The sequence below is a fragment of the Microplitis demolitor genome, chromosome 10 (genome assembly GCF_026212275.2).
Source record: "Microplitis demolitor isolate Queensland-Clemson2020A chromosome 10, iyMicDemo2.1a, whole genome shotgun sequence".
NCBI lineage: Eukaryota > Metazoa > Arthropoda > Insecta > Hymenoptera > Braconidae > Microplitis > Microplitis demolitor.
The window spans coordinates 1,761,932-1,780,208 of record NC_068554.1 but is presented as its reverse complement, the minus strand read 5'-3'; the positions used below and the strand labels follow the sequence as shown (position 1 = coordinate 1,780,208).

The 18,277-nt window shown below is 26.5% G+C and overlaps 3 protein-coding genes across 5 annotated transcripts; all 3 read left to right on the top strand.

Annotated features, from left to right (window-relative positions):
- The first annotated feature begins 273 nt into the window (after positions 1-273).
- LOC103571784 (UMP-CMP kinase) lies at positions 274-3,077 on the top strand. 3 transcript variants are annotated; one of them, XM_008550077.3, is made up of 3 exons: positions 274-326; positions 1,027-1,364; positions 2,135-3,077. In XM_008550077.3, the coding sequence occupies exons 1-3, from the start codon at positions 305-307 to the stop codon at positions 2,423-2,425; spliced, it is 651 nt and encodes a 216-aa protein (XP_008548299.1). In that variant the 5' UTR covers positions 274-304; the 3' UTR covers positions 2,426-3,077. The 3 variants fall into 3 exon arrangements, with proteins under 3 accessions (XP_008548299.1, XP_053598183.1, XP_008548300.1); XM_053742208.1 differs by lacking the exon at positions 274-326 and adding an exon at positions 713-801; XM_008550078.3 differs by lacking the exon at positions 274-326 and adding an exon at positions 854-917.
- Positions 3,078-9,371: 6,294 nt separating this feature from the next.
- LOC103571783 (heart- and neural crest derivatives-expressed protein 2) lies at positions 9,372-12,480 on the top strand. The gene is made up of 3 exons (XM_008550076.3): positions 9,372-9,774; positions 11,143-11,837; positions 12,110-12,480. The coding sequence occupies exons 1-3, from the start codon at positions 9,693-9,695 to the stop codon at positions 12,263-12,265; spliced, it is 933 nt and encodes a 310-aa protein (XP_008548298.1). The 5' UTR covers positions 9,372-9,692; the 3' UTR covers positions 12,266-12,480.
- A 3,872-nt stretch (positions 12,481-16,352) lies between these two features.
- Positions 16,353-17,476, top strand: LOC103571880 (PBAN-type neuropeptides-like). The gene is made up of 3 exons (XM_008550203.1): positions 16,353-16,852; positions 16,923-17,129; positions 17,220-17,476. Exons 1-3 carry the CDS (start codon positions 16,768-16,770, stop codon positions 17,474-17,476), a joined length of 549 nt encoding a protein of 182 aa, XP_008548425.1. The 5' UTR covers positions 16,353-16,767.
- The last annotated feature ends 801 nt before the right edge of the window (positions 17,477-18,277 follow it).

Genomic DNA, 18,277 nt, shown 5'->3' with positions numbered 1-18,277 from the left:
TTTTAAGTTTTTCATAACAATTTTATTTTATTTTCAAATTTTAGAAATTTTCAGATGTCAACTTTACTGTCTTTTTTGAATTTTTGGTAAAAGCGCTTATATTAAATTTAAATATTTATGACTTAGACTGGGTTTAATAAAGTGTGTATAGAAGATCGATTAGATTTTGTATCTTACATTTAAATTAATCTGTCAACGTATCACTTTTTCAAATATTCATAGAAATAACAATAAGCCCGCGTAAAAATTCAAATACCAACCTAACAAAAAAAAACTCAATCTTTTTGTTTATTTCCAACGAAAAATGGGCTGGCAAATTTCCACGTGTAAATATTTGTTTATTACTTTATTTAATTACTCAATTAACTCAATTTACGACTTCCTTTTTCGACAAAATTATTTATTTATTCTACTTTTCAAAAACTTAATTTTAAACTCTACCATTACTTACTTTTTTTAAATTTACATTATTACATTGAAACAATTGACTGTTTCAAATAAGTAAATCCTAAATTAAATTTAAAAAACTAAATTAAAAAATATCTAATTATAAGAATAATAATTAATAACCTGTTATTTATTAAAAACTTAAAATTAATTTTATAACCACAAATTTTCCCGAGTGAAAAAATGATTGTCAATTACTGTCATTGTTAATAATTTTTTATCAACAATTAGATTCAAATAATCATTAAAAAATAATAAATGACAATTTGAAAATAAATTTTTTATTTTGCCCAAAAAAGAATAAATAAATTTAAAAATTACCGCGTCTAGATTTATAGAAATAAAAAAAAACAGGTACGTGATTTTCATGTTCATGTCTATTATACCGGTTAAGTTTTCATTTTACCCCCACTACAAATTTTAACTGACCACTGACCATTTGCTACTGACTGCTGACTACTTGCTAGTCTGTTAGTATCAAATCCGGTGATAACAAATAAAACTCCAACGTTAAATAAAAGAGTAGTAAAACAATCAGATATTTACATATATATTTATATATGGTAATTAAATTTTTAGGTCTACGACGAATTGCAATGAGTGCTATAAAAAAACCAGAGGTGATTTTCGTACTCGGCGGTCCTGGAGCTGGTAAAGGTACGACGTGTTCCAACATCGTCAAGAAAACCGGGTACGTCCATTTGTCTGCTGGTGATCTTCTTAGAGAAGAACGAGCTAAGCCGGGTTCGGAGTTTGGTGATATAATTGAAACCCATATTCGCAATGGTACCATTGTTCCGGTGGAAATAACATGCAGTTTGCTGGATCGTGCTATGCAGTCATCACCGAATCCTCACAAGCGATTCCTCATCGATGGGTTCCCACGTAATCAAGATAATTTGGAAGGTTGGACTAAGGTCAGTAAAAAATATACAAATCTACTGATGATGTAAAAAAATTTATTGTTTATTACAGATAAACATATGATTTTGAATGATAATGAAAGCAGCAGACGATAAAAAAAAATTTCTTCTTTAAATAAACAACTGAAATACTTATAGAAAAGAGTTTAAAAAATATTTTTGTGCAGAAGGTAAAAGACCCAGTACTTGATCAGGGAACTAGTACTCAATTACTTCATGTATTTGTATTGATATATTTAGTAAAATTTAGTAAATAGATATATAAATGTATAAGTGATCAGATACTGGGTCTGAAAAAATTTTAAAATTTAAAAAATTATAAATAAATGGAGTAAATAATTTAAAAAAAGAAATTTATAAAAAATGGACTTATTAATTTTAAAATTTTTAAAATGCGCATTTTTTAAAAATTTTATTTTATTAATTATTTACTCGATTAATTAATAAATTTAAAGTGTTTGATGTCTGCTACATTCATACTCGTAATTTATTTTTAAAAATTCAAAAATTGTCTCTGCTACTTTCATTATCATTCAAAAAGTTTCAAATTAGAGATTTTTTTATTTATTTTGAAACCAGGGTAAAATGTAGTAAAAAATACGGTTTCAAAATTTGCTCATATAGTCCTAGGAAATTTTTTTTTACTATCAAAAGTTTAAAAGTTTCACTTGAAATTCTAATCTGTCTCAAGTTTAGAAATTCTACTTTGTTGAAATTTTTTTTACACTGATTATATTTCTATAAATTTTTTTTTCTTTTTTTAGGTAATGACTGATAAAGCGATCGTCAAAGCAGTACTTTATCTCGAATGCAGTAAGGAAGTATGTACAGAACGTTGTATTAATCGAGGACTTAAAGGTAGTGGCAGAAGTGACGACAACCCAGAATCTTTGATAAAGAGACATGAAACTTTTATCAATGATACCATGCCAATAATAAAGTATTACGAAGAACGTGGATTACTTTACAAGTTTAATTCAATGAAACCACCGAAGGCTGTCATGGAGGACGTCTATGAAAAGTTAGAGGAAATTGGTTGGATCTCCAAAGATTAGACACAAAAAAAAATAACTGATAATAAGTATTTGGGCATTTAGATTATAGACCACTGTCATTTTTAATTATTAAAAAAAATATTTTTTAGGATTTTTCTTTCACTTTTAGTATTAATTTAAAGTAGACACTTTTTTTTTACGTTTCTTTAATTGAATTTAAAAGAATATACAAAAGTTTAAGTATTGGGGAAAACATTCCTTACAACCAAATTTAAATTTCTCTTTAATTAAAGAGGATATACTTTTTATATATGATGTATTCGGATCTTCTAGTGCACCAGGAAAAATTCATGATCCTGTAGCTTACGGAGTATTAACAATTTTCAGATTTTTTTCCTCTTTTTTAAAGTCATATAAATTTAAATTTTCCCGGGTATCTGGTGGGTGAGAGTACCCTGGGATAGCGGGTCCGATCACACCTAATATGAATAATAATCACATACATAAATAAAAATATATAACGCGAGGTACTCAGAAGTAAATCATTGCTGTTCAGTTAATCATGTTAATTTACGGGGATGATAAATCTGCGTAATGATAATTGTATTATTAATAGTTAAAATAAAATTTTTAAAAAATACTCTGATGAAATATATGAAAATGTATAATAAATATAAATTTCATAATTAATAAATTATGCATTATTTTTCAATGCTGTCTTTTTTTTTTTAGATGTCAGAGAACGTTCTTAGTTTAAATATTTAATGACACTTGATATGAGTTATTTAAATTTATTGATTAAATTCTATTGTTTCAAGGCTTATGATAACAATGGTAATAAAACACTCAAGTTTAATAACAATTTAAATTCTAAAGAAATAATTGCAAACTTTTTTTTTACTTGTTATTTAATTATGAGTGTGAATGTACCAGACATAAAACAATTTATAAATTTTAAATAATGAAATTTAAAAAAAGGCGCGTACTGATTTTTCATTTATTTAAATACGCATTTTTAAAATTTTAATTATACTTACATTTTTTTATTTATTCAAAAATTTAAAAAGTTCCCACTTGGCGCGAAATTTGAATATAAATAAATTCAAACAAAAAAAACCTTTCAAAATTCGCAATCGCTGAAAAATAAAATTTCAAAAAAATCCACTTATTAATTTCAAATTTTTTAAATGTGCATTTTTTTAAAATTCAATTTTATTAATTATTTACTCTATTTATTAATAATTTTAAAATCTATCTGATGTCTACTCACCCTCATCAATAATTTATTTAGTTACACATTTTGATTTATTTTTTGTAATTTGAAATTTTTATTGCAAATTTTCATTTAAGCTGCGACGTCATAAGGGAGGGGGGGGGGGTAATTTTTTTTTCAATGCAAGTGTGTGGTTAGTTATCATGTAGTTTCTTTTTTATCAACAACTGTAATGTTGATTGACTACTACAAGTTTTACTTGATCATATATATATATGTATATATATAAACCGACATTATAATTTCCAAAATAAAATTGATTAATTTTTTACATAAACATCTTTTGGTTTGAAAATTAATTCATCATTCGGTCATCATCTGATCACTTTTGAATTTTTTTTTCAAAAGGATAAATTTAAAAAAAAAAATATTTCAAAAAATTGCACCTATAGTTTTTTAAATTTTCTACATGTGCAATTTTTTTTTTAAATGTAAAATTTAATTTATATATAAAAGTTAACTGTTATCGATGCTATCGAAAATTAAAAATATCTAATGCACAGAACGAGAGCAGTGATAATGATCCACTTGAGCGCGAGTTTTCTTTCAAGTAAAAGTGAATGAAAATTAATAATGAAGTACAAAAAAAAAGTAATCTAAGAATTAAATACCAGGCGCCTAGTCCCGAAGAAAAATCTCGAGTTCCTAGCAAATGAAGAAGCTTTTTGAGATAATTTATTTTTTCTTTGAATCGAGCCGCATCCTTCGTCTGTAAGTGCCTTGAAAAATAATTAAATTAATGTACTTTCTATCTAATCTTCTGGAGATAGTAATAAATAAATGTGTAATTTAAGTTTATTTAAATAACGTATTTAGTCATTTATCTTGAAAGCCTGCGGTAATTATCTTTAGATACAAGTTACATATTTTATATGATAAAAACTTTAAATAAAAAATATGGTTGTGATAAAATCATTGTGTTTGCTAATTTTTAAAATTCATTTTTATTAAATATTTTGCAATTTATTCCCCGAAAAATTAAAACCCCAGACTTGATTTCTATCAACCGGCTTCACTAAAAATTTCAAATAGAAATTTTAAAAATTAGATCAGTAATTGACATTCAGTATATTTTACTTTTACAACCGGATAAAAATTTTTGAATTTTTTTTCAACCAATTGAAGACAAAAAAAAATCTAAAAATGCACATGTAGAAAATTAAAAAAACTACAGGTGCAATTTTCTGAAATATTTTTTTTTTTATAATTAATCATTTTTTAAAAATCAAAAAACTGCATTTAGTAATAAAATAAAAGCTAGTAAATAATATAATTAATTAATTAATTAAATATTTACAAAAAAAAAATTAAATTATATTGAAAAAGTATGCACTGGTTTCCCGCAATAACTTTTTATATTCAATTAAGGCTTGCAGATGTCGACTGTATATATATGTAACCAAACCAAGATCAACAATAAATATCACCCATCCTGCTGTTTATTACTCTGGGGATAAAATCTATAGATCATCGGCTATTATGTAAAAGTGACATAATATAATGGGACAAAAATACAAATTTACTAAGTGAAATGTCATGTCAACTATCGATAGAATACTTAATGAAATTAAATTTCCAAAAAAATAAATACCAGAAGTATTCAAAGAAAATCAAAATTTTTTTTGTCCCTAAAAAAAATCAAAATTTTTTTTTATACTAAATTGTTCAAAATTTCGGAGTGACCGTGGAGTAAATCTGGATGACTGTTTATTTATTTAATTCTTTTGGAGTAAAATTAACTCCGGGATTTTTTTTTAAACTCCGGAACTCTGGAGTGAATTCGAATTCAAATAAAATCGGATTTTTTACAGCGCGGTGTTATTTAAAAAAAAATGAAGCAATATATATATATATTTTCAATAATTATACGATTATAAAATATGAAATACTTTAAAGAAGGTTGAGTATCTTGTCTGGGGCCATGTGGTATTTAAAACGATATCAAATCATGCTTTATATATTATATCGTTACCTAAATATAGTTTATTGCATTAGTGAGTAGCAACAGAGTTTCATATATTGAAACGTCAGAGTACCTCTAAGTCTTTATATTTTTGACAATTTGTCTGTCTAACAAAAAAAGAGCAAGAAATAATGGCAATAATTTAACCGACCAAGTTGATGCATAAAACAACTTTGTCTGTTATAAATATAGTCATTTTATTTTGATATTTTTGTAATTACTCATAGTTGAAATGTTAACTTCCTCCACTTGAGGTCCGAAAACATGTTATTTTAGTTTGTCATAGCAGAAGGACAGGAAAGAAGTTATTACGGCAGGTCCTCGGAACACTAGTCTGGGTGGCGTAAATTTATACTTTACATTCAAATATAGTTATTATTTATAAACAAACTAAAAAAAAAAAGAAATTGCACCTGTAGTTTTTGAAATTTTCTACATGTGCATTTTTTTATTTTTGGTTTTTTTGTAATTGATTCGTTGAAAAAAAAATCCAAAAATTACTAATTGTCTAGTAACTTCAGGATCATAGTTAACCGAGGTCTAAAAATTTTTTAAACCTTCTCAAAACTGTAAATTATAAAAAAAAAATGATTTTAAAAAATTACACCTATAGATTTTTTAATTTTTTACATGTGCATTTTTTTATTTTTATTTTTTTTTTAATTAATTCGTTGGAAAAAAAATTCAAAAATTATTAATTGTCTGTTATCTTCAGGATCTTGAAATTTTTTGTTTTCAAATGCAAAAAATTTCTTAGGCCAAGCATAACTTTCCTCTCCATACATCAATGCTTTATTTTCATTAAAACATGTGCGCTAAAAAATATGAAGTTAATTTTTACATACTTTATTTAGATTATCGTAACTATCGAACAAGTTTTTAAAAAAATAAATGTACTATGGTGTAAAATAAATGTAATCAAGTAGTTTTTAATAAGGGGAATTTATCACGAGTAGGTTCGTTCTATAATTAATTATACAAAGTGATACCCGAGTTTTTATGGAGCAAAAATATGTTTACATTATATATGTACATTAAATAAAAAAAAAATTAATTCATTTTTTAACAGTTTATAACTTTCATCATAAGTTGTTTATGTTGAGGAAAGCTGATTATTTATGCAAGTTATTAGAACTCAATTTTTTTAAACCCGTGTAAACTTATTGAGTTTAACTGACGGTAGTTTGTTTTCTCTCATTACTTTTATTTTTTATTTTAAGTCTTTTATATTTTTGGTTTAACGATCATTGTTCAGATATTTATAATTCGTGATTAATACCCAGCTTATCAAAATTTTTTCGGAAAATTAAAGAAAAATTTCAAAAAAAAAGAGCGGCAATTTTAAAAAAATTTTATTTCGTTTCTTTTTTAATTATTTGAAAATTTTGACGTCATAGTAGGCGTCAACCACGTAATGTTTAATCAACATAAATTTATCATATAATTATTTATTAGTTACAATTTATAATTTATCACATATTTTATCTTCTCTTTAAAAATGACGCATAAAAAAAACGTAATGATTTGCTGTTTATACATAAATTAAATCTTCAAGTGCTTAGAAAATAATTTCAATAAAAAAATTCATTATTTAATTTAATATATAATATTTATCATAATAATTACAAATTTATGACATGATGTGTAAAAATTAATCATTTTTTTTTATGAATGCTTTGATAAAAAAATTAATTTTGAAATTTTTTTTTACAGTTAATTTGAATAACTTCGGTCTGTAAAATTTCCCGCCAAAAAAATATTTAAACGTTGCAGAATTTTTTTTTTATAATTGCAACAGATGGTTCAAAATCCAAAGGTACTTAAGTACAAAAAAAAAAATTATCCACTCCGATTAGTCGCATCTGCAAAAACTCGCAAAAAATTTAATTGAAATAAAATAATTTTTTGTAGCGGCGTTTATTTATAAATTTAAAAATTCAAAAATTTCCCGCGTAATTTTAATGTTTAAACTCTCTACTTGTTTTAAAATTAAAATCAATTAAAGTTATTAATAACTCAACGAGCACTTGACTTATCAGTTTCAAAAATTAATCGTCTATTAGCTTTCGATGGGCCTGAGATTAATAAGAATTTAAATTCATTTGAATTTTATTTTTAAAAATTTTTATTTGCCATTAAAAAATAAAAATAAGTTATGAAGTCAAATATTAAAAATATTTAATTAATATAATAACGCTACTGTACAATAAAATATTAACGTGGGAAAATTTAAAAAGTATCATTTAATTTGAAAAAGCGATTTAAATTTTTTATATACATTTTACAAGCACATTAATAAAAATAATGTATACAACCAAAAGATTCAAAAGTATTTTAATTTGATAAAGACTAGATGATTATATACAATAAAATTTATAATCTAAACATCACCGATTAGTCTCAAGAAAAAAAATTGTCAATGTTTATTTTATAAAAACATTGTCATTAAAAAATAAGTTACCATTTTAAAAAAATTATATTTTGTCTACACTTCGGTGTTGCATTGAATAAAGACGTATTTTATTAAAGTGTGTTTTCACATTTGAGTAATTTTTCTAAGGTCAAAAATACTGTTACTATTTTTCATGGACATTATAGTATGGGTTCAAGTTACATTTTATTACGGTCACGTCGCGCGGTTTGCTATGATTTCTTTAAGTTCTTGTTCATCCTCGAGGGAGGTCGGCGCCAGGACTAGCCACGAAAAATTATATATATTTTTTCCTTAAAGATTTTTGGCGCCCGGAAATCCTTAAATTTTTATTTTCTTATGCGTAATAAATTTTTTTTTAACTTTATAATTTTAAATACATAAAAAAAATTTAATTATTTCAAATAATTAATTGATCATTTTTTGAACTTTGAAAAATTCAAATTTTCAATTTCCAGATCTTGTTTTTTTTGAAATTCTTATAAAAAATAAAACAACGTTCAATTGTGAATGATTTAGTCTTTTATTTTTCATATTTTTCAAACCAGCACAATTTTCAAATTCCATTATTTCCATTCCATTATTTTTATTCAAAAATTTTCGTAAACTTGCCCAAACAGTATTCAATTGAAATTTTTCTTTCTTTGAATATTTTCAAAGTAAAAAATATAAATTCAAATTTCAAAAGTTTCTCAAATTTTTAAACTCAGTTATTAATTTTTCGAAAACAATTAGAAAATTACCTGATCCTAGAAATGAAATTTGTCAACACAAAGGACATCTTTTTCTTCATGCAAAGTAGTCTGGTATTAAGGACCAAGTTTTTAAAACGCCTGTAAAGTATAAAAAATATATTTATATATATTTATTTATTAATAAATAAAAAAAAATGTATACATGCTGATATCTACTAGTCCTCAGCCATTGAGTAAAGGATGTCTCTGCATCCCTTCAATTTGCAATAAAGTTCAATTTCCATTAAAAAAAATTTTTTTTTGAAACAGAACAAATTTTTTGCACGGCTATATGTATAGATATATGAGATAAGAATGTAATTAAATAAAAAAAAAAAATGTAACCTCAAGTATTCGGAAGAACTAATATCGGCAATTAGTTTTCTTTATCGAATATAACTTTTTGAAAGCATTAAATCATATCCCACTCTGACTTGAGAGCAATTTACTAATTGAATTAAACTCAGTACAACTATGTTTTATATTCGCGTGGGTGAAGATAACCCCGCCTTTGGGCGGAGCTAAATGGTTAACACTGGGGTCTGCCCACTTGCCACTGGATCAAGATAACATCGACAAAAAGTCAAAAATATACTTATGTAGTTCTTATATTCATTTTTGCTGCTAGTATAATATGATGATGTTGAAACGTGTAGAATCAGTCTTAGTTTGAAAGCATCTTAGATCGCGCACGCGTCTGATCAACTACTTATTAGTCTTGTTTCCAAAAATTGACTTATTTGTTAAATTAATTATTTTAATTATTTAGTGTGTTTTTTTAAAATTCATAAACTTGACGTCATTTTGTACTTCTCCAATTTGTTGTTATTTATGATAGTGATTTGAAATTAATACTGTTTGTTTTCAAAAGAACTGAAGTGATTTTTGGTAACTTGTTTTGGTGAAAAATATATTTATTAATTATAATGCTGGGAGAATATGAAGCTCATACTGATTATTATCCGCAATGGCATCAACCCTATCATTACGTCAGTCAAAGACCTTATGGTAATTTTTTTTACATCTATTTGATGATTAATTATTTGAATGTTTTTAGCGAAATAATTAAAATCGAAAAGTAGGAAACTATGCAGCTTGTGTTATTTATTTTTTTCTAATCAGAGCAGTCATCCGAATAGATTTTTGTAATTAGAAAAAAACTGGTAATTTTTACTGCTAATTAGTGTGACTGCAGCAGATGGACAAATTTTAAATTATTAAAAAATACAGTATATGATTAATAAAATTAAATATTGAAAAAATGGGCATTTACAAACTTTCGAAATTAATAAGTCCATTTTTTCGAAATATTTTTTTAAAAATTATTTACTGTATTAATTTATAATTTTAAATATGAGTGTGAATGTTGCAGGCATCAGACAAAGTTTAAATTATTGATAAATAGAGTAAATTATGCAAAAAATTAAATTTTGAAAAAATGGGCATCTAAGAAATTTTGAAATTAATAAGTCCATTTTTTCGAAATATTTTTTTAAAAATTATTTACTGTATTAATTTATAATTTTAAATATGAGTGTGAATGTTGCAGGCATCAGACAAAGTTTAAATTATTAATAAATAGAGTAAATCATGCAAAAAATTAAATTTTGAAAAAATAGGCATCTAAGAAATTTTGAAATTAATAAGTCCATTTTTTCGAAATATTATTTTTTTAATTATTTATATTTTTAAATTTGTCTGATCTCTAATTCATTCATATTCATAAAAATTAGGGATGTTTTGGTGATGAATAATTTGAAAACCCACAGTGTGATCAGAAAAGTAACGATTTTGAACAATAATCATCATAATTACAGAGTAAAGTTATAATTTTTTAAATTTTTATTCCACAATTTATACATTTTTATTCATATTCAAAATTTAGTCTGCAATGTTTCAAAATCGTTAGTTTGCTAATTCAGCATAAAAGAGAGTAATAATAAATTTAGCATCAGAATATTGTCAGTTTTTTTTCCACAATTAATAACAAGGGATGAAACAAGACGATTTCAGACGAAGATAAAGTTGACGGACGTCACCCAATGTCTGAAATCGCGTTTTATAAAACGGAATATTTCCCATCACACATTTTTTTCATATTACCTGCATTGATACAGAGATATTTTCTCATATTATTTTTTTACTTTCCTGACATATCCAGAGATTTTTCTATAAAAAAATTAATAAACTCCTTTCCCAGAGAAGAAACTGATCAGTTTCTCTTCTCCAAATAGTATTGGTCTCAAATTGTCATCTTTTGACCGACAAAATAGACATGGAACCCGCAGATAATATGAAAAATATAATAATTGCATCCTTCATATTTATATCATTGCCCGGAATCAAAAGCACGTTTTTTTTTGTAATTTATTGAAGATTCCATGGGTTTGTCCGACGTCGACCGTCAGCCAATTTGCTGTGGAGGAGATTCAGGCATATCCGGCGGTAGTTCTGACGCCGGAAGTGCAACGGCATCAACTCCCCCATTGCCAATCGAAGAATTCAGTGGTCAAGATTCAATATACGGATCTCCAATTCAACATTACTCTCACTCCATACCTCAACAACTTTATTCTTCAAGTTTACATTACTCTCAGCATCAACAGTACCAAGAACCACATCAACATCATCATCACCATAATTCAAGCCAACAGAAACCCGATATCAGAAGTCACATTGATTTTTCCATGTCAGTAACTCATCACCAAAACAACAATATATCTACTGCTGGATCTTCGGAGCACCTTCAGCTTAGTCTTCACCACCACATGAACTCAATCACTCATGACACCGGTTCGACATTAATTATAAGGCCTAAAAGAAGAAATACCGCTAATAAAAAAGAAAGAAGACGGACTCAGAGTATCAATAATGCCTTTGCTGATTTGAGAGATTGTATTCCAAATGTTCCGGCGGACACCAAGTTATCTAAAATAAAAACTCTTCGATTAGCTGCTTCTTACATTGGATATTTAATGGCCGTTTTGGAAAGTGACAAAGAAGATGAACCTCAAACATTCCGAGCGGAAATTTTATCGAGTAACAAAAGAAATAAATCGCAACACCATTCGGTAAATATTAGATGTTTTCAATTAATTTAATAGTTTGTCAATTAATTAAAAATAAAAATTTAATTACCATTAATTGCTTTAATGCCAACTGCAGCTGAAAATTTTTTCTATTCACTGAAAATCATTAAAAAAAAAAATTTACGTATTCGAGTCCGAAAATTCAATTTTTCCTTAAGTTCTCCATTTTGCCCCCCTTACTCTGCATAATTTTTTGAATTTTAAAACTTGAGAAGATAAATTTTTTTAACTCTTGTTGATTTTTTTTTAAACAGAATGACGCGTATCAGAATGTAAGTAATTTTTATGAAGAAACGTCAAAATGTAAAGGAAGAACTGGATGGCCACAGCACATGTGGGCACAGGAGTTGAAGCAAGAATCTCCATCAACCACGACGTCGGCAACTCTAACAGTCAGTCAGTTACAATAGAATCTTTCATCCAGAATAGAATATCTATAGATTTTAAGAGAGTTATGTTTAATCCATAGTTTTTAACAAAAAGTATATACATAAATACTCATGTATATATCATTCAATTTTTGGATTAGTCTGTAAATAATGTATCCTATGGTTTATTATTAATTTAAGGCCATCATTTATTATTATTACTATTATTTTAAATGTGAAAAAAAATTTTATTTATGCTGAAGCATTTACTAGCAAGTATTATATGAATTTATTTTGCAGCTGTATTTTATTATTTTGTTATTGAAATAATTGTTTTATTAATTATATTGATATTTAAACGCCTAAAGAATAAGATCTAGTGCCAGTATAGAGTATTGTATAAAGAATCATTAGAAATAAAATTAAAATAAAAAATATTCATTTCCATTGATGTTTTTTTTTATTTAACAGAAATTTTATACCTGATATTTTTAATTAGACATCTGTAAAAAATACTTTTATCAAATATTTGAATATAAACAAATATATTTTTATATTTAGCGGCACTGGGGCAAGATCGTCAGTTTCAATGAATATTTAGTTCTAGAGGTGGGGTAAGTGTGCGTTGTTGGTGAGGGTGTTCAAACCCGTTTCGGATTGAAATGCATGGATTTACGCACACTTACCCCATGACTGGAATTTGAATACCGGATACTAATTTTTTTAAATTTATTTCGATGGAATTTATTGTTATTGCGGAATAATTTTGACAAAAATTGATGTCCGGGGCATGATGGGCCAATTAAAAAATTATTTATACAAAATTTTGTTTCATAATTTACTTTTGCGCCCTGATTTGTCCTAAATTCAAACACGTACTTTGAAATTTTTCAAATACTTTAAAACGCGGGAAAAATTTAAAAAATTCTTCAACAATTTCTGTAAAATTTAGTAATCAAATTTTCATAACGAAACACAAATATTTGAAATATACTTGACATTTAAAATACTTGAAATTTCCAAGTTTGTAATGGAGGTAAATTTAAAATTAATTGCAAAGTTAAACTCAAATAATTCGTAGCAAAATTTTTCTTCCATAAAAATTATTAGTAAAATATTGCTGAGTCATAATAATAGTTGAGTAAACGCAGGTACTTTAATAATGATAAGTGAAGCCGCTACCCCGTGAAACTTTACACGTTTTTTTTTTTTTTTTTTTTTTTTTTTTTTTTTTCATAACTTCTTATCGGCGCAAAAGAAATTAATTAATCTCGTAAATTTAAATACTATTTTGAATAATTAATGATAGTTATAAAATCATTTATTTAAAAATATTAGAAAACTTATTTTTTATTTATTAAATTTTTAAAAAATTAATTATTTATATTTATCTTTAAATGTTTTTATTTTCAATAAAAAGTATTTGATTTAAAAAAAAAAAAACATTTAAGTTTGCGTGAAATAGTATCAAGTTAATTTAGAATGTACTAACCGATCAATAAAAAAAGCTGCGTTTTTTACGTCCGCGTTTAAAAATTTAAAAATAACACGTTTGCAAATTATGTTTTTTTTTTTTTTATTTTTTATAGCCGAGATCAGAGAAAATTTATTTAAAGTTCAATTATATTAATAAATATTTAGTAAACTTGAGTAAAAAAAAATAATAATGACCCTTGTGATTGAATTAACTAATGACAATTTATAGTGATTGAGTAATCAAAAGTAGATATTATACAAATAGTAAAGGTTTCGAATGTAATTTAATCAGAAGATTCATTTCAAGTGCAACACAACCACACATGGCGTGAAACCCTCCGGGAAAATGTTATATAATAGTGTTCTGGTGGTGACGTAGTTAGGGGTAAAGGAAAAAATAAATGACATTATCTACCCTTAATTTTCACAGCTTAATCGCTTGATCTCAAACCCCTTTGTGGATATATTCCCACTCAAAAAACCATTATACTATCCAGCAATCCAGTCTATAGCACAATATAAGTCAATAGTAGTATAGTGTCATCTCATCTCATCTCATCTCATTTTATATAATTCCATAATTCAGTCTAGGGGTAGGGGTAGGGGTATCATTTTTGTCCACCTTAGACTAAATTACACCTGAAAATTTTAAATAAGATAATTTTTACAATGCGCATGACGTTTTTCAAAAGTCTTCGAAATTCTAAATTTAAAAATCTGACAGTATCGAACTTTTTTAAAATGATTTTTGAATTTTTGAAAATACAAAAAAAAATTGACATATTTTTTGTGACTTTCCATTAAGAGTGATCTATTTTATCTTTTTTTTTTTTTTAGTGAAATTTCAAGTTTAAAAAATATTACGAATATTTTCGAACACCTTTGAAAAATTATGACATGCGCATTGTAAAAATTACTTTTTTTAAATATTTAAAGTTTCCAAAACTGAGTTTTCAGTGGTCCAAAAATGGTACCTCTGCCCTAGTTGAATTATAAAATTCTATGGAATACTTTTATCACATTACAATAGAGTTTTTGAAAATATTTTTTCATTAACTACAAAAAAGTATGTCCAAAAAATGAGCAGTGACCTAAACGGTACTTTGACCCTGTACACTTACATTATTATCTATAGCAATCAACTACTCAAGAGCTTTAAATTTAATTCCTCAAGTTCAACGAACAAAACCTTTTTTTTTAGCTTTATTACTCAAAAATTATCAATATACATATATTTTTTCAAGCCGTATAAGTTACACACTAGTCAAGTATTGAGAAAAAAAGATACGTGGGAACATACTTGAACACAGATGCATCTTCTCGACACTTACACGATACTTAAAGCTCGAAAAAAATTATGACGGCTTATTTACTTTTATATGAGTATTAAACCTCTATGAAACTTGTAGGCTAAAAAAAACGTCAATATATCTAAGAAGACGTTCCTTTATATACTTATACACATAAATTTATTTTTTAAAATTGCCACATATCCGTTAAGATTTACTTTCAGATTAAATTTTTTGCTCAACTTATTTTATATATTTTATTATTTCAAGACAATAAATAAAAAAGTACCAGTAATTATACAGTACTGGTTACTTAGGTTTTGCAACAATAAATATAACTAATAATTTTGAAGAAATTTTTGAAATTAAATTCAACTCATATTTTTGTAAATTCCCCAGCAGAAATTAAAAATTAATTTATGTCCAAAAATATATGATACCGCAAAATCGCGAAATTTCAAATAAATTTAATGTTAAACTAAAAAATTAATGAAGTGAACGTGGAGTAAATTTGGAGTAAATCGGAGCGGATGACTTTTTATTTATTTAATCTCGGAGTAAAATTCATTTTTAAAAGGAGTTTATTTTAATATTAAAACTCTGGTTCGCAGTAAAAATCTCTCCTAAAAAAAGACGTTTTAATATCAAAACAAATAAAATCCATAATTACTCCGAATTTACTCCCGATTTTTACATTTTAACATCAAGTCAAAATTTAAAAATAAATACCGCGAAACCGCGAAATTTCAAATAAATTCAATGATACTAACAATAATATATTAAATGAAGGCAAATATGTTTGACCTATTTCAATATACATTTGTAATAAATAACAAAATTATCTGCCTGAAGATCATTAAGTAAATTAGTATATAAATTGAAGCGTGTATTAAATTACAAAATAATTAAAATTGATAATTAAATAAAACACTTCAGTAAACAACACATCTCTCTGCACTTAATAATAATTAACATAAATAAAAATTCGAGATGATATCATGACGTCAGTTGAAACGTAAATATACGTCAAACGCATTTCATTGACATCTCAAGGATTCAACAGCGACTTGATCCCCGAAATTAAATCTTTCGACTGACAACTTTAACTCGGAACTGATAGTTGGGTGGGCGCAACACCCCAGAGTTCATCTATTACACAGTATGAGGTAAAGCTTACACAGATAAAAAATAACTCAACAAACAAAACAATTTATTGACAATAAAAAAAAACCTCAGTTAAAATTATTATAAAAAAAAAAAAAATAAATCATAAGTATTTTTTACCCAGCGTATTTTTCCCGATTAAAATTAACCCGCCGCGGTCTTTAATTTTCCTTAAAGTGTGTGGGTGTATCCGAGCTATTCTCGTACATTAAATTTATATAGAACGCCTCTGGGATTCATTGAGTATGGACGATTGTAAGTCTAAATAAAATGGAGACAAATCACCAGCTTGTCGAAATTGCACGCGGGTGGTATTTTCAATACCTTGATCTTTTATACGCACACTTAGACACCTATTGGGTTTTTCCCGTGAAGAATAGGGACAGAAAGAAATAAATAAAGAAAGAAAGAAGGCAAGAAAAAAAGGGAAAGATTGTTTCAACAAACACCGAGACAAAGTTTACACTGTCAGAGACAGGAACGTGAATAACCTCGGGGATTTCGCACGTGTTTTATCCACCCTCCACCCTTAATCTCATCCGGGTGCTATAAAACCTGGATCTTCTGCTAGTCCAGTATCACTTGTCCGAAAGCATTCTAACGGGATAGACCAAGATGTCTGTGTTTGAATCAAACTTTGGTTTCGGTGTTGCGATTCTCTTCCTGGTGATGATTATCACCCAGGTGTCTGGTGACTACGGTATGCATTTTAAATTAATTATGTTAATTACCTTTTTGTTTCTTTGTTAATAAAGTGAGTGTTTTTTTAGACGGCAGTGTTGAGAACGACAGTGGATTATGTTTAGGACCTGACTGCGCAGATCGACCTAGTAACGGAGTTTCGGGCGCTATGTGGTTTGGACCAAGACTGGGACGTCGACGTAGATCTGGGCCAGTGTCTCATGTTAATGATGATGACATCAATACTATCGCTGATGCAATAAACTCTGGTCCTTGGGCTCTGGTTTCTTATCAGGGTAAATTCAAAATTTTTCCCGCTAAAAAAGTCGATGATTTTTTTTGCTGCTATAAGTAAGTAATTAAATATTTAAAATGATAACTTACAGGTACGGGTGATAAGAGACACTCGACACAATTCACACCAAGATTAGGCCGTGAACTAGAAGACAATTTACTCCAGAGATACTTAGCACTTGGTAAAGACAACGAGCTGTATCATCTAATGGACACTCAGATAAATCCAGAGCATCGTCAATTATCGCTTCCGCCACCGCCTCTATTTGCACCACGTCTTGGCCGTCAGTTACCGTTTATGAATTCACCTCGACTGAGACATCTGTTGCAGAATTCACGGAATTTTTGAATGTCTATTATTCTCTTATCTTATCTACTTTATTTACTTTTACTTTTCACTATTTTATTATAATTGCAATTAAAGAAATATTATAAATTATGAATTTATCTGGAAGTATAAATGTATTAGCCAAAGATCAATAAATTAATATATTTCAATTTTGAATTATGTAATTATTTGGTAATTTATCTTTTCAATTAATTATTAATTATTAATTATTCATCTCCAATTTCGGTAAATATATCATGCTCTAATTACTTTTGTCATCAATTAATTTTTTAAATTTAAATATAATGCGGGTAAAAATTTCTCAGTTCAATTAGAAAATTTTTAATATTTTATGAAATTTGAAATTTTTAGACAATCCCTCACCACTTTTTAAAAATATACAATTGGAAGTTAAACAAAATTTGAAAAATAAATTCCAGTAAAATCATGTCGATTTTAAAATTCAAATTTTCAAATTTTTTTGGCTGGCTTTTTCTTAATTATTACTGATATCAACCGGAAGTAATTTTATTTAAAATCGATATCCAGCGAAATTTTCATATTTTTTTAAAACGATAAAATTTTGACAAGCTGACAATTGGGTCATTGAAAATTTTTGAAAAGTAGGGGCACTGTGAAAATTTCCTCAGTTACCAAAAATAAAATTTTCCCAAGAATTGATAACAAAAAAAAAAGAAAAAAAAATTATTGTTCAATTTGAGTTGAGCCATTTGTTAATTTGTCTGTAACTAAGAAAATAAGTATCAATTTATTTTTATTAAGGAATTTTTCTCGTACCAAATATAAAGTTAAGACGAAACG

Bases quoted from the DNA above. Each gene is read 5' to 3' on its own strand.
- LOC103571880 (XM_008550203.1), top strand. From the start codon at position 16,768: ATGTCTGTGTTTGAATCAAACTTTGGTTTCGGTGTTGCGATTCTCTTC. The intron at 16,853-16,922 runs GTATGCATTTTA...GTGTTTTTTTAG, and splicing joins CCAGGTGTCTGGTGACTACG to ACGGCAGTGTTGAGAACGAC. The intron at 17,130-17,219 runs GTAAATTCAAAA...GATAACTTACAG, and splicing joins GGCTCTGGTTTCTTATCAGG to GTACGGGTGATAAGAGACAC.
- LOC103571784 (XM_008550077.3), top strand. From the start codon at position 305: ATGGGCTGGCAAATTTCCACGT. The intron at 327-1,026 runs GTAAATATTTGT...TTAAATTTTTAG, and splicing joins GGGCTGGCAAATTTCCACGT to GTCTACGACGAATTGCAATG. The intron at 1,365-2,134 runs GTCAGTAAAAAA...TTCTTTTTTTAG, and splicing joins ATTTGGAAGGTTGGACTAAG to GTAATGACTGATAAAGCGAT.
- LOC103571783 (XM_008550076.3), top strand. From the start codon at position 9,693: ATGCTGGGAGAATATGAAGCTCATACTGATTATTATCCGCAATGGCAT. The intron at 9,775-11,142 runs GTAATTTTTTTT...AATTTATTGAAG, and splicing joins CGTCAGTCAAAGACCTTATG to ATTCCATGGGTTTGTCCGAC. The intron at 11,838-12,109 runs GTAAATATTAGA...TTTTTTAAACAG, and splicing joins ATAAATCGCAACACCATTCG to AATGACGCGTATCAGAATGT.